Source organism: Heptranchias perlo, chromosome 10 (assembly GCF_035084215.1).
Source record: "Heptranchias perlo isolate sHepPer1 chromosome 10, sHepPer1.hap1, whole genome shotgun sequence".
NCBI classification, from domain to species: Eukaryota; Metazoa; Chordata; class Chondrichthyes; order Hexanchiformes; family Hexanchidae; genus Heptranchias; species Heptranchias perlo.
Window position 1 is genome coordinate 49,449,768 of NC_090334.1, and position 19,141 is coordinate 49,468,908.

Consider the following 19,141-nt stretch of genomic DNA (forward strand, 5'->3'; position numbering starts at 1 on the left):
TTTCAGGTTATAATCAATGCCTAAAACATCCTTGCCTCCAGTGGCAACATCCCTTACTGCAGAATAAACAGCCCAAACATTATTTTCTTGGAAAATTTATGGACTGTTAAGTTCTCAAGGGCTTTGTAGATAACAAGTTTCTCCCACTCTACCTGTGACACCAACAGTTTTACAGGCTCCTTCCATTTTGATTGATTGTAGCAAATGGGGATGCAGATTGAAAAATCTGATAGAGCTGATCTGCAGTAAAATTATGTGGCATTAATGTCTTTGCAGAGTCCCTATTGCTCTGAAAACCGGCACTCAGATTTTACTGCAACCAATTATCTTCATCATTGTCCTTTGGACACTCTTGGATACAGCTATTTCTAGTTAAGCAGTTCTCGTTAATGGGCAACAGGTGATTTTAACCATTAACGCAATGCCAAGTTGCATTTTTATAATGTAGGTATGCAAACGTTTTTGTTTTACTCCTTCCTCCAATTTCCCCACTGATCTCTCATCTCCAGTATGTAGTGATTTATGCTCGTGTATTGTACCACAGATGGCAGATATCCTTTAGGTTTCTCACCCTCTTCATATTTGATGTGGACAGCATATCATAGACAAGCCTGACCAAGTGTTCTACAAATGGCTGAAGAACATAAGAAATAGGAGCAGGAGTTGACCATGCGGCCCCTCAGTAAGATCATGGCTGATGATCTACCTTCTTCCTGCCCAATCTCCATACCCCTTGATTCCCTTAGCGTCCAAATATCCATCGATCTTGTCTTGAATATACTCAATGACTAAGCATCCACGGCCCACTGGGGTAGAGAATTCCAAAAATTCACAACCCTCCGAGTGAAGACATTTTTCCTCATCTCAGTCCTAAATGGCCGACCCCTTATCTTGAGACCATGACTCCTGGTTCTAGACTCTCCAGCCAGGGGAAACAGCCTCTCAGCATCTACCCTGTCAAGCCCCCAAAGAATTTTATACGTTTCAATGAGAATATAGGCTCATTCTACTCAATCCCTCCTCATAGGACAACCCTCTCGTCTAGTAAACCTTCGTTGCACCCCCCTCTAAGGCAAGTATATCCTTCCTTAGGTAAGGAGACCAGAACTGTCTTCAAGCTGCCAATAGAAGTTACTGAGTAATCACATTAACAGGAATCCTAGCTATTTTCATCCCCCTAACCTAAGGGGCCCGATGTTAGCAGGGCTGCGGGTTCTTGGCCGGGGGGGGCTATCGGGCGCGTGGGTAACGCGCCCGGTGAAATTAGTCAGCTCCCCGCGCGATTGTAGCATACAATCCACTAATTGGAGCCACTTACCTGCTCCTCCGGGTTCCCCACTGCTGATCTGCGCGTCGGGCGGGCTGCGCATGCGCAGTAAGATCTGTCAGCTGGAGGAGCTCTATTTAAAGGTGCAGTTCTCCACTGACAGATGCTGCAACAAACCGAAAAAAATCACAGCATGGAGCAGCCCAGGGGGAAGGCTGCTCCCAGTTTAATGATGCCTCACTCCAGGTATCAATACATGGGGTGAGGAGGAGGGGGAGGACAGAGATCTTCCTCCCGGCGGGCGGGAGGAAGCGGCCTGCCTCTGCCACCAGGAAGGCCTGGCTCGAGGTGGCAGAGGAGGTCACCAGCACCACCAACATATCGTCCACCTGCATACAGTGCAGGAGGCGCTCCAATGACCTCGGTAGGTCAGCTGAAGTGAGTACACTTACTCTGTCCCCTACACTCCGTCTGCCACATCACCGCCCCCACCCCACATCTCCTTCTGCACTGCCAACACTACTCTGTCACATCACCCCTCATACTCACTCAAACCTCATCCTCATCGTACCTGCACTTACTCACCTCGTCAGTACTCATCCCGCCACTACCACTCAACCCAATCCTCATACAATCTCATGGCTCTATCTCGTACTCACCCTCTCATGCATCTCTTTCACGGCCAGCCTCACTCAACCTGCCACTACCTGTGCTGCAGCCACAGGGCATGCATCACATATGTGCAGTAGGCAGCGTAAGGCAAACGTGTCGTGAGCATGAAGGGGATGCACAAGGGTGTTTGAGGGTTTGTCATGGTTGTTACTTATATTGAATTTCTGACCAACTCACATCACATATTATATTGGCACCACTACTGCCATGTCTTCGCGAATCTTGTCTGGTCTGTGCAATAATGCCCTTTCCTGAGGATCACAATGAAGACCCACAACTGATGCCACCCATTGTGTCACTGCAGAGTGGGTGTAGGTGTATTTGCAGGGCTCTTTTGTGCAGACGGCTGAGAGACGTCGGCGATGTCCCCGGTTGCACCCTGGAAGGATGCGGAGGAGAGGTTGTTGAGGGCAGTGGTGACTTTGACAGCGACAGGTAAGAAGATGGTGCTCGGGCCTGCCGGGAGCAGCTTGGCATGAAGGAGGCTGCAGATGTCCACGACTACATGTCGAGTGACTCTGAGCCTCCGTGTGCACTGCTGCTCAGAGAGGTCCAGGAAGCTGAGCCTCGGTCTGTGGACCCTGTGGAGAGGGTAGTGCCCTCTGCAACGCATCTCTCTCTGCGGTAGCCCTCCCTCCTGCTGTGCAGGTGGATGTGTCACAGCACTCTGTTGTGGAGCTCCACGTGTCAGAGGTGGACGGCATGGATGGCGAGACTGGTGATGCTGTTCGCCCTCCGAGGAGGTCATGACTGCAGCTACGGCGGCCCCCATCCGGAAGATGTACATCTGAGGGGGTCCGCAAGGTAGGTACATGTGTCTGGACACGGGGTAAGTGCGCAAGTTGGTGACTTTGATTGTCAGGAGGAGGGTGGTGGAGGCCAAACTTTGTCCCAAGTGACAGAGTGGCCTCCTGCAATGAGTGAGGGTCTCCCCCCCAACCTGTCAAATGGACCTTTGCAGATGCCACAGGCTGATGGCTGCAACAGGTCCATTTGAACTGGGAGTGTTTCCCCCAGTGTGGGAAACAGTCCCAGGTTGCTCTAAAATCCCACCCCTCCTCACATAATCCCTTAATCAGGTCAGTTAATGACCTGAAATACCTAAATAAATACTTTCAAGTGGCATCCCGCTGGCTTTAATTGCCTGCGGGATTCCCACCAGCGGGGGCTGCGCGCGCACGCCGGTGCGTCAGCGGGGAACCCGGAAGTGCGCGGGTTCGAGGCGGGCTCCGGTCCTGCTCCGGGATTTCACGATTTTCGAGGCCCCCCCCCCGCCAGGAACCCGATAGCGGGTGCTAAAATGCTGCCCAAGGATGCTGAAGTGAATTGTAGCATCCCCATCACCACAGCAGAGATTAGTGACATAATTATCCATCACTTTTTTTAAACTCAAAAATTTACTCTACATCCACCAAGTTAGTTTACTTACCAATAAAGGAAATAGCCCTTGGGTTAATAATGCCACTTGGGAAAAGGTGAAAATCATATTCTTTCCCATCTACGACAACTGTATGGTCAGCATTGTTTCCACCCTACAAGACATGTGGAACAGTAAATGTTTAAAAGTGAAATTTATTACTTGGAAAATATTAGTAGATTTGTAATCTGAATATATGGATAATGAGAATAAAAAGAATTATTTTATTCAGAAAGCTGCCATTTTTTAAAGCAGCTGCAGATTGGAGCCGGGGTCGTCACAGAGTGGTAGGAAACAGTTTTGTGCCTATAGTTCCCCACAAGATGAGATCCCAATCTCAAATCTTACACCATGAGTAGATGTTGAGCAGAGGTCAGGTACATCCCTAGAGGGAGAGGGGGAAAAAAAAATCAACAGAAACTCCATTTGAAGAGAGAAGAGAAAATATATAACTGTAATACACTGGTTTGCGGTATCCCGACAAATATATGCTAAGGAACCAGATGAATCCTTGACACCCTCGTTTAACGCCTCATCAAGGAACTGTCTGGGGCTTTACAGCCCAGTTTTAAACCTAGGATTGAATGATGCCCAAGCTTGCTCGTCAAACTGCCTTAAATTAACCAGTTTGCATTGAATTTAAGTTCACATTGCCAACCCTCAGATTTGGATACCCACAAGCCATTGAATGAATGAATGAATGAGTCCTTTCTTGTCAAATCATCAAGGAAGAAGTCAGAAATGGGTCATACACGATCAACTCTTTACTGACTACAAAATCATAAAGTTAAATGTTGGGTATACAAGCATTTAATAGATATAAACAGATATAGTCAGGGTCATTTATCAGTTTGAATAGCAAATCACTAATGGATAAAGTTACTTAACAAAATGAGTTGCAGAGGTTACATCAGCAATTCAGTGTATCACTGAAATTCAGCATTAACAGACACTGAGCATTAATTATAGCAGCGATCAGAGTCTGAGATTATTACAATTGGTGATGTTATTTTAGGGTTAAATCCCTAGATAGCTGACGTTACCAGCATGAGCTGGCCAGTCTATCAAATAGTTCAGCCTATATCTGTGATTAGCAATGTTCCAGAGCTTAAATGACCATGAGAGTAAAATCGGGCAGGGTGCAAAACAGGCATTCAACCTGAATCCGCCCCATTCCCATCGGGGCTTTAGAAGCTTTATTGTTTAATTAGATTAAAAGTTAGTGGTTTAACTAACCAAGAACCTTGCTTTCTGGCCACTTCCCAGCATTCAGCTCAATAGCCGAAATCCATATTGAATGGGCAGCTTTGAAGCTAGAACTCCATTTAAGCAGTCTACCGGCGTTTCCCCTACGAATCGTGAAGGCATGTTTCTGGCGATTTATGTGGCACCTTCCCCACATAAATTATTGTACACTTTTACACAAAAGGATTTATTACAATATTTCCCAGTACATTTACAGAAATATTGAAAGGAAAGTTCTCTTATAGATTTACCATGGTAAATATGATTGATGAGCATGGAATACTCCTATTCAAGCTTCAAGTAGCTTTTCAACAGAATTGAAGAAAATTACTACTTTACTCCTGGTAATGTTTAATATGTAAATCATAAGTATTGCATCTATAGTCATTTCCTTTTAATTCTTTTAGTCATCAAAATTTAAAATGCCAAAGTTTACTTTAATGCATCCCAAAAAAACAAAGCAAAAGTAATGTGTTTATTTAGAATACTTTTGCATTATAATATTCACTGTACTGTTAAGTCTATTTGTTGTATTTGTTCTAACTGTTCCTGTTTATTCATCTGTAGAAAGTTTATTTTTCTTTATATTTTTAAATTTTTGCTTGCTCCTTCTTGGAGTCTTGCCACACTGCCACTATTGCTAAAAGAACAGGATGGACACCTGCTCCCGCACTTCTGCCAACACTGACCATAAGCCAGCCTGTGACAAGTGTGTGAGATGAGCCCAGAGTGACAGGCTAATTAATTTCTAGCCCTCCCCCAGCCCCACCTTAAGGGAAGTGGCTGCCCTTCACTCCACAGCTCCCCACAGTGGCACAGCTGAGGTTGGGAACTTAATAGGGAGATTCATAAGTGCTTCCAATCTGTGATACAGCATGTTGGGGCCCCAATGTGCTGAGCCACTATATCACTTCAACAGGGTGAAGGTGCAATATCAAACTTACATTGATAAGGAATTTGGAGTTAAAAATTAACATGGGAAAAAATTATTTTATAACAAGTAAATATGGACAAGCGTGGATTAGAAATTCAGTAAATAAGCAAATTTGTTTAAAAAGTTTAATTTAAAAAATCATATTTTCTAAATCAAATCTTTAGAGCATAATTTAAAAAGGTGCAATACCGAAATTTGCACTTGGACCTAAACTATCACATCACCAGGACTGACGGTGTCTGGGTAGTTTATAACCTTCCCATCCGTCAGGAATGGTGTGGGTGGAGGGGTTGGGCTCACACAGCGTTCCTGTCCCCGAGAACTTACCTGAACAGGCACAGAAGGGCCACTAGCCCCTGGCAGGCGGGGGTCTACTTTGTATTGGATATTCAATTCCCAATGACATCATCGGCACCACTACTGCATTTTAACTTCTGGATTCCGGAGGCCCGCACGGGACCAACCCCCACAGCCAAGCCATGGGGGAAATTATGGAGCGGCCACAAGACGCCAAGCTAAGATGAAAAATTTATAATTTCTGTGGAATTTGTGTGGGCCAGGAGATGAAGTGCTCCCCCGGGTTCCTCAAAGAATCCTTACCTTCTCAGTCTTGCCTCTCCCTCCCAGCACCAGTATCAGCTGCCAACCCTTCTGGCTCCTCCCTGGTGCTAACTTTATGCCGGGGACCCTGCCCCTGGGTCCCTGGCATCCTCAATGCCCCGACCTGATTTTCATTTCCACCTGCCGACCCTGATGTCACTCCTGATGGTTTTGGGCGGCAGACTGTGCCACTTTACTCAAATAAGGTCCAGGGTCTTTCCCTGAGCACCCCATGAGGGTTTCCATCCCTGTTAAAATTGACCCTTGTTCAACTGCCATTTAATGTTTTCAGTACACAACAGTGCAATTTAGCATGTGGTATTTTTGAGCAGATATCTGTGGGTTAGTGGACAAAGTGTTATTTAATAAGTCTTGGCATGGAGGTATTGTGAGCAAGAACTCGTGCTGGATTAGCTCTTTGGTTTCCCTATCCACTGCTCTATGCAGTATGCTTGAAATGATTTCTTCTCATCTGTATTTTTTTTTTCCATTCATTCATGGGATGTGGGCGTCGCTGGCGAGGCCGGCATTTATTGCCCATTCCAAATTGCCCTTGAGAAGGTGGTGGTGAGCCACCTTCTTGAACTGCTGCAGTCTGTGTGGTGAAGGTTCTCCCACAGTACTGTTTGGAAGGGAGTTCCAGGATTTTGACCCAGCGACGATGAAGGAACAGCGATATATTTCCAAGTCGGGATGGTGAGTGACTTGGAGGGGAAAGTGCAGGTGGTGTTGTTGTTCCCATGTACCTGCTGCTCTTGTCCTTCTAGGTGGTAGAGGTCGCGGGTTTGGGAGGTGCTGTCAAAGAAGCCTTGGCGAGTTGCTGCAGTGCATCCTGTGGATGGTACACACCGCAGCCACAGTGTGCCGGTGGTGAAGGGAGTGAATGTTTAGGGTGGTGGATGGGGTGCCAATCAAGCAGGCTGCTTTGTCCTGGATGGTGTCGAGCTTCTTGAGTGTTGTTGGAGCTGCACTCATCCAGGCAAGTGGAGAGTATTCCATCACACTCCTGACTTGTGCCTTGTAGATGGTGGAAAGGCTTTGGGGAGTCAGGAGGTGAGTCACTCGCCTCAGAATACCCAGCCTCTGACCTGCTCTTGCAGCCACAGTATTTATATGGCTGGTCCAGTTTAGTTTCTGGTCAATGGTGACCCCCGGAAGTTGATGGTGGTAATGCCATTGAAGGTCAAGGGGAGGTGGTTAGACTCTCTCTTGTTGGAGATGGTCATTGCCTGGCACTTGTCTGGCGCGAATGTTACTTGCCACTTATGAGCCCAAGCCTGGATGTTGTCCAGATCTTGCTGCATGCTGGCTCGGACTGCTTCATTATCTGAGGGGTTGCGAATGGAACTGAACACTGTGCAATCATCTGCGAACATCCCCATTTCTGACCTTATGATGGAGGGAAGGTCATTGATGAAGCAGCTGAAGATGGTTGGGCCTAGGACACTGCCTTGAAGAACTCCTGCAGCAATATCCTAGGGCTGAGATGATTGGCCACCAACAACCACTACCATCTTCCTTACCTGGGCAATTTTCCACATTGTCGGGTAGATGCCAGTGTTGTAGCTGTACTGGAACAGCTTGGTATGACTCCAGCCACTGGAGAGTTTTCCCCGATTCCCATTGACTTCAATTTTACTAGGGCTACTTGGTGCCACACTCGGTCAAATGCTGCCTTGATGTCAAGGGCAGTCACTCTCACCTCACCTCTGGAATTCAGCTCTTTTGTCCATGTTTGGACCAAGGCTGTAATGAGGTCTGGAGCAGAGTGGTCCCGGCGGAACCCAAACTGAGCATCGGTGAGCAGGTTATTGGTGAGTAAGTGCCGCTTGATAGCACTGTCGACGACACCTTCCATCACTTGCTGATTGAGAGTAGACTGATGGGGCGGTAATTGGCTGGATTGGATTTGTCCTGCTTTTTGTGGACAGGACATACCTGGGCAATTTTCCACATTGTCGGGTAGATGCCAGTGTTGTAGCTGTACTGGAACAGCTTGGCTAGAGGCCCAGCTAGTTCTGAAGCACACGTCTTCAGCACTACAGCCGGGATGTTGTCGGGGCCCATAGCCTTTGCTGTATCCAGTGCACTCAGCCGTTTCTTGATATCATGTGGAGTGAATTGAATTGGCTGAAGACTGGCTTCTGTGATGGTGGGGATATCGGGAGGAGGCCGAGATGGATCATCCACTTGGCACTTCTGGCTGAAGATGGTTGCAAACGCTTCAGCCTTGTCTTTTGCACTCACGTGCTGGACACCGCCATCGTTAAGGATGGGGATGCTTGCAGAGCCTCCTCCCCCCGTTAGTTGTTTAATTGTCCACCACCATTCACGACTGGATGTGGCAGGACTGCAGAGCTTTGATCTGATCCATTTGTTGTGGAATCGCTTAGCTCTGTCTATAGCATGCTGCTTCCGCTGTTAGCATGCATGTAGTTCTGAGTTGTAGCTTCACCAGGTTGGCACCTCATTTTTAGGTATGCCTTGTGCTGCTCCTGGCATGCTCTTCTACTCTCCTCATTGAACCAGGGTTGATCCCCTGGCTTGTTGGTGATGGTCGAGTGAGGAATATGCCAGGGCATGGGGTTACAGATTGTGCTGGAATACAGTTCTGCTGCTGCTGATGGCCCACATCGCCTCATGGATGTCCAGTTTTGAGCTGCTAGATCTGTCCTAAATTCATTTCGAGGAACTGCTATTTGCTCTCCTACATCATAAATCAGTATCTGCCCTTCTGAATCGCCTACAGCTATTTCTCTTCCAGTCTGAGTCCATTTCACACAATTCAGTGCAGGATTACTGTCAACAGTAATACTTGCAGTCGGCACTTCGGTATCATTGTTGAGATTCCACAAATTCTTTTAGCTCGGTGGTAGTGCCACACAACACGTTGGATGGTGTCCTCAGTGCAAAGACGGGACTTCGTCTCCACGAGGACTGTACGGTGGTCACTCCTACCAATACTGTCATGGACAGATGCATCTGCGACAGGTAGATTGGTGAGGACGAGGTCAAGTAAGTTTTTCCCTCGTGTTGGTTCGCTCACCACCTGCCGCAGGCCCTGTCTAGCAGCTATGTCCTTCAGGACTCGGCCAGCTCGGTCAGTAGTGGTGCTACCGAGTCACTCTTGGTGATGGACATTGAAGTCCCCCACCCAGAGTACATTCTGTGCCCTTGCTACCCTCAGTGCTTCCTCCAAGTAGTGCTCAACATGGAGGAGGACTGATTCATCAGCTGAGGGAGGCCAGTAAGTGGTTATCAGCAGGAGGTTTCCTTGTCCATGTTTGACCTGATGCCATGAGATTTCATGGGGTCCAGAGTCAATGCTGAGGACTCCCAGGGCCACTCCCTCCTGACTGTATATCACTGTACTGCCACCTCTGGTGGGTCTGTCCTGCCGGTGGAACAGGACATACCCAGGGATGGTGATGGAAGAGTCTAGGACGTTGGCTGAAAGGTATGATTCTGTGAGTATGGCTATGTCAGGCTGTTGCTTGACTAGTCTGTGGGACAGCTCTCCCAATTTTGGCACAAGTTCCCAGATGTTAGTGAGGAGGACTTTGCAGGGTCGACTAGGCTTGATTTGCCTTTGTCGTGTTCGGTGCCTAGTGGTCCGATGCCGGGTGGTCCGTCCGGTTTTATTCTTATTGTGACTTTTTTTAGCGAGATTTTACAACTGAGTGGCTTGCTAGGCCATTTCAGAGGGCAATTAAGAATCAACCATATTGCTGTGGGTCTGGAGTCACATTTTGGCCAGACCAGGTAAGGACGGCAGGTTTCCTTCCCTAAAGGACATTAGTGAACCAGATGGGTTTTTACGACAATCCGGAAGTTTCATGGCCACCATTACTGATACTAGTATTTTAATTCCAGATTTTATTTAATATCATATACTTGCCTGGAACAGTAGTTATACCACTGTGATATTACAGAGCAGCACAAATTACCGCTGCCTGGCTGAGGAAGCAAGCTTCAGTATTTCCATCTGTACAATACCACAACGCCAAGTAGTCTAAAACATATGTTGCTTTGTCAGATGCTAGGTGAGACTGCTGAAATTGATTCACATTTCTGTACATCGTATTCATTTATTTCAGAAAACACAGATCGGCTTAGATTAGGCACTTTACAACCTGAGACCTTACAGACTGACTGCCATTAATAAACGGGTCTTTTTCCGGGTGGCAGGCAGTGACTAGTGGGGTACCGCAGGGATCGGTGCTTGGGCCCCAGCTATTCACAATATATATCAATGATTTGGATGAGGGAACTAAATGTAACATTTCCAAGTTTGCAGATGACACAAAGCTGGGGTGGAATGTGAGTTGTGAGGAGGATGCAAAGAGGCTCCAGTGTGATTTAGACAAGTTGGGTGAGTGGGCAAGAACATGGCAGATGCAGTATAATGTGGATAAATGTGAGGTTATCCACTTTGGTTGTAAAAACAGAAAGGCAGATTATTATCTGAATGGTGATAGATTGGGAAAAGTGGAGGTGCAACGAGACCTGGGTGTCTTTGCACACCAGTCGCTGAAAGCGAGCATTCAGGTGCAGCAAGCAGTTAGGAAGGCGAATGGTATGTTGGCGTTCATTGCAAGAGGATTTGAGTACAGGAGCAGGGATGTCTCACTGCAGTTATACAGGGCCTTGGTGAGACCACATCTGGAGTATTGTGTGCAGTTTTGGTCTCCTTATCTGAGGAAGGATGTGGAGAGAGTGCAACAAAGGTTTACCAAACTGATTCCTGGGATGGCAAGACTGACGTATGAGGAGAGATTGGGTCGACTAGGCCTATATTCATTAGAGTTTAGAAGAATGAGAGGTGGTCTCATCGAAACATATAAAATTCTAACAGGACTAGACAGACGAGATGCAGGGAGGATGTTTCCGATGGCTGGAGAGTCCAGAACCAGGGGTCACAGTCTCAGGATACGGGGTATGCCATTTAGAACCGAGATGAGGATAAATTTCTTCATTCAGAGGGTGGTGAACCTGTGGAATTCTCTTTCACAGAAGGCAGTGGAGGCCAAGTCATTCAATATATTCAAGAAGGAGATGGATATATTTCTTAATGCTAAAGGGATCAAGGGATATGGGGAAAAAGCAGGAACAGGGTACTGAGTTAGACGATCAGCCATGATCATTTTGAATGGCCTACTCTTGCTCCTATTTTCTATGATTCTATGATTATGCAATTTACAACCTTCTGGACTCAACACTGATTTCAATAACTTCAGATCATAACCACTGCTCCCATTTTTTCCAGACAACAGTACTGATAATGATTCTGCTGATGCCTTTTATAGCTCCTTTAGACCCATCTTTTGTTCCTTTACTTGTCCCATTAACACACTCCTTGCTTTGCACCATCCTCCCTTTTGTCATTTAATCACTTCTGCCCTCCAACCTATCACAGACCATCCCTTTTGTTCTTTCATCCCCTCCTCCTGTCCCTGGCTCTGTATTTGCTTAAAAACTGTTTAATCTCCAACTTCTTTCAGTTCTGATGAAGGGTCATCGAACTGAAATGTTAACTCTGTTTCTCTCTCCACAGATGCTGCCTGACTTGCTGGGTATTTCCAGCATTTTCTGTTTTAATTTCAGATTTCCAGCATCAGCAGTATTTTGCTTTTGATTTAGAAACATGGTTCACTAATACCAAGCTCTTAAAGAAGTCTGACTTTTTCTAACATTTGTACTTGGGTCATGAAATGCTTTACAAAATATGCAGACAGTCTTGCAATGTAGTTTTACTTCTAAACTACAATCTGACAATTCATTGTGATTGGGTTTCTGAATTACTTTTCAAAGTACTTCCATCATGCAAAGCAATCTTGAAATGTCTGGGGTGATTGATGACACCATGCTAGATCTTGTGTGACTGCCATTAACTGAAGCATTTAACTGACCTTCTCATGTTCTTACTTATGACTCCAAACCGACCTTTAACTATTCCATATGGGGGAATTGAACTAGATACACTGCCCTGATAAACAAGAATATAGTGGTGCTTGTGTGTACAGGGCATTGAGCAAACACCTTGCATTTTCATACAAGGAACATAAAAGGGACTAATAATGAATAAAATAAGAAAAAGGCACTTCAGCTATGAATTTGGGAGAGCCAAATAAACACTTCCAAACAGCAGCTTTGGGGAAGAAATTCAACTCACTGCTGCCCATTTTTCCGGCGTAAAATCAGCGTAAGACCTCCAAATTTCACGTGATCTTCTAACGGCTCCTGAACCGTGCAAGACACGGGCAACTTTTAGTTGTGATGGCCCATGAATATTAAAGCCATAACAAATTATGTTAATTGATCTGTTGCCACAAAATTCATAACTTTAGGCACCAGAAAGGAAAATATTGGCATTTTAACATTATTTGTGAACCAATGAATGATGTAAATCAACTGCTACACAAGTAATGCCACTAATAACAATTATTTAAGCAAACTACCTATTGTACTGCAAATTATCTTGGCTGTTGAGGCGTTTCTTATATTTATCATTTCAAATTGTCCTACAGCTAATCTGCTGACAAATTTTCTTACTAAAGATACTCTTTACACTTCTATGTAAGTCACTGTTAAAGCTGCTTGAATGTTTGACATGATAAAAGGTGCCATATAAATGCAAATATATTACCAGAACCGAGAGGTTATAACTATGAGGAAAGACTGAACAAGCTGGGGCTCTTTTCTTTAGATAAGAGAAGTCTGAGGGATGACCTAATAGAGGACTTTAAAATTATGAAGGGGCTCCACAGGGTAGATGTAGAGAAGATGTTTCCACACGTGGAGTAGTCCAAAACTAGGGGCCAGAAATATAAGATAGTCACCAATAAATCCAATAAGGAATTCAGAAGAAACTTCTTTACTCAGAGAGTGGGTAGAATTTGGAACTTGCTACCACATGGAATATTTGAGGCAAATAGCATAGATACATTTAAGGGGAAGCTAGATCAGTACATGAGGAAGAAAGGAATAGAAGGATACGTTGATAGGGTGAGATGAAGTAAGGTGGGAGGATGCTTGTGTGGAGCATAAAAATTGGTATAGACCTGTTGGGCTGAATGGCCTGTTTCTGTGCTGTAAATTCTATGTTATTCCACATAAATAAAGCCTTTTTCACCCAAGATGAGTTCTGTTACAAGTGAGGAAACCAATTCAAAATATCAGCTCTTTTGGTGGTTCTAGTCCTCTCATAATTACCTATTAATCTCTTGCTTTCCTATGAAATAAGAAGCATGTTTTCCCTTGCCTGGCAATTTCCTGATTTCAATAGCAATGAGGCTGTAAAACCCTTAAGTTTTAGGGTAATGTCATCTGACGATAATCAAGGGCTTGCACATTCTATTTGACAGTAGAAGCATTAAAAAAAAGTTACAATGTTGGATTTTTAACTAAATGATTATAAATGATTTAAAACCCCTGGCTTCATCTTCAGAAATGCAAGACATGATGCATTGCATGAGATAAAGGCATGAAACACAATGCTTTGAGGGTTATATGCATGCAGTTGTACATCTGAGTACTTAAATTGATGGAATGCTTTCGTACTTGGTAAAAAGTATAAAATAGCAACTAAAGCAAACTGCAGGATTCAAGAGAGCAATAACCTTGTTTCTGGTTGTAGGGTACTTACAGAAGAACCAGCTAGTCAGGTCCAAAAAAGGAGAGATATCTTGACGTTTTAATGGATAGATCACTGAAACCATCAACGAAATGATGCCAGGCTGTTAAAAAGACAGTCAGAATGTTGGGATGCATAGACAGGATCATATAACTCCAGACAGGCCATATTAAAACCTTATGTTACCCTGATGAGACCACATCTGGAGTACTGTGAGAGGTTTTGGTCTCCCTATTTCAAAAAGGGTATTCAGTTATTGTAGGGCGTACAGTGACGGACGACACAGTTGATCCTAGAAGTTAAGGGAATGACACATGACGAAAGATTGATTACCCTAGATGTTTTTCTTTTGAAAAGAGAAGACTGAGAGGGATAATAGAGATGTTTAAAATTATGAAAAGTTTGGACAAATTGGATCCGTGTAAGCTTTTCTTCCATAAACAGAATTTAAGCACAAGTTGTCATATGTATAAATTAAAGGACAACAAAAGAAAATAGGAAAAGTGGGTGGATTTTTTTTTACTAAAAGGGTGGTAAGTATGTGGAACAGATTACCGACACAGGTGATGGAACAAGAAATCTTAATGGGTTTCAAGAAGGAACTAGTCAACAAATGGACAAATGGGATTCAGGGTTATTAGATATGCACCAAGGGAGTACTGTGGATAGGTTGGCAAGCTGGAGCCACGGTTTTCTCCTGCCCGAAACTGTTACTATGTTACAACGCAAAGTGCACTTGTCTGGTAACCTAAGCATTATAGAATGCAAAATAAATGTAAAAGACATAGCATGTAGCATAAAGTGAGTGTCCTAATTAGAACAGGATAGGAGGACTACAGTAATCAGATAAATGGTTTAAAATGCTATTTTTTTTCCATTCTCAGGATGTGGGTGTCGCTGGCAAGGCTGGTATTTATTGTCCATCCCTAGTTGCCCTGAGAAGGTGGCAGAGGGTTGCCTTCTTGAACCGGAGAAAGAGGTTTGATACAACTGAGTGGCTGGCTAGGCCTCTTCAAAGGGCACTTAAGAGTCAACCACATTGGTGTAGCACTGGAGTCACATATAGGCCAGACCAGACATTAGGCAATAGGCCTGTCCTGCTCAGGATTCTTCAGTGGCCCCCATTTTCACTCTGGGAAACAGAATATTCTCTGCACCCTGCTCGTCACAGGGGGTTGATTTTGGAGTTGCAATGGCGAGACAGGCGAGACCAGGCCAGGCCGACAGCAGCTGAAGTATTTTTGTGAAGCCAGGAGGAGCAATCCTGCTCCTTCCAGCTCCACAAAGAATCTATTTTTAAAAAAAATCTTTCTGGCTGTTTCCAGTACACAGGGGCAGAGCACTAACATCATAAGCCCTTAAAATTGCAATTGGGGTCCTAATTAGGTCATTAGGACACCAATTTGCATGGGAAAGAGACCTAGCACTTATTTTAGGCAGGCGCTTAGGCCGCCCAGCAGTAGGCCTCCTGTAAAAGTTCCAGCGGGCCGATCATCGGGGTTAACGGGGTGGTAAGGCAACTGACCCCACCTTTTGGGCCCATACCAACGATTTTCACTTGGGAAGAATCGGCCTGTGACTATTGATTCAATAATGCTAGAATCAGTCAGAGAAAAATTTAATGTGGGAGCTTACTAAGGATCATATGCCATATAATTATCATAAAATGTAATCATAGGTTGAACTGTTGTGCAGGTTTTATGAACTGCTAATCTTCCATTTTAGAAATATTGCAAACCCAGTTGTTACGCTGGCCTGACCAATATAGATTTTGAGGTAAAGTCTAAATTGAATTTGAAGCTAATCTGTGGCATTTCAAAAGGGATTGGGAACTTGGTGAAAATTCGGTTGGCTGCTGAAAAATGCACCCAGAGCCAATGCTGCCTGACTGATCAAGTCAAGTAGAAATCCAGTCCATAGACAACTACTTAGAATAAAAAATTCTTCATTTTTTATAAACCACTTCAACATTTGTATGTGTGCTCTATTTCTAGAGAATAGGACGTTTGCCAGTTAATTTGATCACAGATTGTGATTTGAGAAGACGGTTCCCCTCTAAGATCATTCAATATTGCTTCAAGATTTTACTCTGATGATGAATTTAGATAATCTACATTCCCAAAGTCTGCTGCTTGGCAATCTTAGTTCAACATTTCCCCATCAAGAATACTTTCTTCAGTGTCTAATGGTTTTCTGAACTCCAATCTTTGTTCACAGAAAGCCTGATCTCAGAGAAAGATGGTTAGCGCCTGTTTGCTAATGGTGACATCAGCAGCTGCCTGCTATGGTGATTGCAGTTGAAAACTCCTACTTTCTCCATTGTTTCTTTCTTGAATTGTTCTTAAAAAAAAAGATGCAGAACAGAGCTCTCTCACTCGAAGCTTCTCTTCTCGCTGGTCTGCTGGACGTACTGTCCTCAGCCCAAGTAATATGAGGCAGAATATGAAGAATGTTATGACAACCATACCATGGAATAAAGCTCTACCATAAACTTTGTATTGTTCTATATCACAGTTATGGATGCAAAACCAAGTAGAGTTTGGTATATCTTACAAAATACAATTTACATCCTGACATTTTGCAAATTGTAGCTCCCATGCTACATACATGAACAGAACAGATACTAAGCTCCACTATTCATATAAAGACAATCCCTGATAGTACTTTGTGCTCGTCTCAGCTGAGTGTATTCATCTTAACACTGTTGTTTAAAGATTATCTACAGGCAGCAATTTGAAAATAACCTGTAGAATAAAATATTTTACACTCAAAACTTTTCCCTTTAAAGTAGCATTCTCCTTTATTGAAACAAGGGAAAGAAGATTTTATTATAAAATCTTCAACGGAGTTGTGGATTTATTAGCTCCCTCCCACTGATATTGTATCAACATTTGGCACAAAAACAAACTTGTACTAGTAACTAGTGGTTTCTGTCAATGGCAAAGCACAGGTGGCGATACCATCTGTTCCACAGCTCAGGCTTTGTGGTGACAAAAATCCATTCTGAGTGTAAGAGAATTGAATTATGTTCAAACTGGCAAAAAACAAATTTAGGGCTGATTTCAGGAAGTTCTTCAGAGTGCAATGCACTTCTAGGTAGGGTAATATTCTTGTAATCATTTAAAAGACAGTTCACTGGGGTGACAGTAGGTTTTGTCCTGAATAGTTGAATTAATGGCTTCCTTCAACAAGAATTTATCTTGTGATCACTCCATATTTCAAAAATAAAAATCTTGTTCACTCATTTAATGAAAGATACATTACTTACAACTTAATAATCAATTTTATACATATGAAAACTTAATGTCTTAGCATTAAGAAAATATGTATTCTTGACTTAGCTTTATATTTATTCCTGTACAACATATGTTGACTCATAGAACCGTTAAAACTTCTGCCTTAACTATTAATTACAGACTTTGCTTTAATCAGAGGCCACTTTTTAACCAAACAAAATAGTCATGTTTGAAGTAGCATTTCATTCCCCGGACTGGATGGTGTTCAATGTCTGACCTAGTCTCAAGTCAGATTGGTGTCATAACCAGGATTAAAATCATACATGATTTCTATGATCACGACTCCTGTACACAAACTGCAAAAATATATGACACGAAATACAGAAATTATATAGAAGTTAAATGCCACATTTGATTTTGTATAAACTTTAAAAAGTGTTATGAATAGATTCTCTCACAACGTAGATGTTTGCAAGATAGCAGCAGATTCCTAATCTCCTTTCTATTTAATTGCACGAGTTTACAGGAATGCAGCAATTGGACCTGCTCTTACCGCACGACTTCTTACCTGACACCTACACACAATGTCAGCATCGATCGCCAACAGGTCGATTAGTTTCCCCTTCCCTTCATCTCCCCACTGCGCTCCCAGGGCCACTGTCACTTTATTGCCTCCGTTTCGAGACCGTTTGCAACCGGTGTAATTTCTGTGATCACTGCCCCGCCGGCTGGACTCGCTCATGGTGCTCTCGCTGCCAAGTCTGGGAATGCACTGCTCGCAGGTCCGCCCGCACCAGCTGCTGCTTCGTGTACCCAGGCTGGCGCGTGACATCAGGGCACGTGACCACAGTCTCCCCCCCCCTGAACTCTCCAAGGTGTGAACTTCTGGGCACTTGTGTCCTGAGCCATTAAATGCCAATTGGACGGTGGGCAGGGGCCGCTGTGAGTCTTCAATGGGCTAGTCACAATGTTCCAATAAAAGGTTCTGAAAAGCCCCCAGCAGGTGTTACATTAATGTGCGAGAACTTGTAGCCTGCAATGGATGGGGATAGGCTCAAAATCAGCATTGGTAAAGGTCTTGGCAGTTTATTTGTATGTCTTTGGCCTGAAATTCTGCCTCCCTAGGCAGCTCCTTTGCTGTGCAACTCTATCCTTGGCCATCTTTTGCCATCCTTTGCCCTTTCTCCCCCAATCTCCTCTCTTCCACTGTTTAAGTTCCCCTGGTTCTAATAGTGGGTGCATTTTAGCCCTAACTACAAGTTCAAGCTGCAAGTTTAAAGTTACCTGGGCCCACTGCCCATTGCTTGACCATGCCTGCTCTTTGTTTTCATCAGTGAGCACTGGGTCTTTGCTCAAATTTGGCTTTCAAATTTCTGGACTTCTCTGCAGTCAAGACTATGCTATTCCACTGGACTACACTGTAAGACTCAGCTGCTGTGACTCTGATCTGCTATTCAGTTGCTTAAGTTTTAAGGTAACTTTGCGCAGCCTACAGCCCATCCCCCACCGCTGTTGTTACATGCTGAGCTTATGACTGTCCTACTGGTCCTACTGGTTTTTTATCTTTATTTTGCTACAGCCTGATTCCTGGCCAGAAATTCACTCTACTGGGCTGTTATCCATTTCTCCACCGCTTCTGGATCTTATAGTGACCTCCAACTTCACCACCGTTTTTTCTGCCCTGCAGTTGATTCTGCACAACTCCTGGCTCTCCATTCCCACGTTAATACCTCCGACAGAGAGTCCTCCGTTATTCTACCCTTCAAAAAGCTTCTGGACTCACTCGCCCTCCCCACCTGGACATCAGTTCGTCGATGCTCCAAGCGGACTCCACCCTATCTACGTCAACTTTATCCCACCCTTCTGACTTTAACCTTGGATTCCCTCCTACTGTCTCCTCTCTATTCTCTGTTAATACCACGACATATCTATCCCAATCTTACTGTGTAACCACGCCTATGTAACTTGAGTTTCCCTGTGTCCATGCGCATTTTGGCTGTCGCTACAGACCTGAGCCCATCGCTTCTATTTCCCCTTTTCTCATCTGTTTTTGTCTTGTTACCCCTTCTAGGCCCCTCTCTCCTATTGTTATGCCTCCTTACATTTCTCCCCTCTCAGGTACTCTGCCCCTCCAAAT

General features: G+C 44.3%; 1 protein-coding gene across 1 annotated transcript in view; it reads right to left on the minus strand.

Moving 5' to 3' along the window:
• LOC137326521 (adenylosuccinate synthetase isozyme 1-like) overlaps positions 1–17,817 on the minus strand; it is a 72,554-nt gene extending 54,737 nt beyond the window's left edge. The window contains exons 1-2 of the mRNA XM_067991691.1: positions 17,573–17,817; positions 3,369–3,471 (exon numbers count right to left, since the gene is read on the minus strand). Coding sequence (XP_067847792.1) covers positions 3,369–3,471; positions 17,573–17,746 — 277 coding nt within the window. The 5' untranslated portion in view covers positions 17,747–17,817. The remainder of the gene's footprint in view (positions 1–3,368; positions 3,472–17,572) is intronic.
• Positions 17,818–19,141: the final 1,324 nt, after the last annotated feature.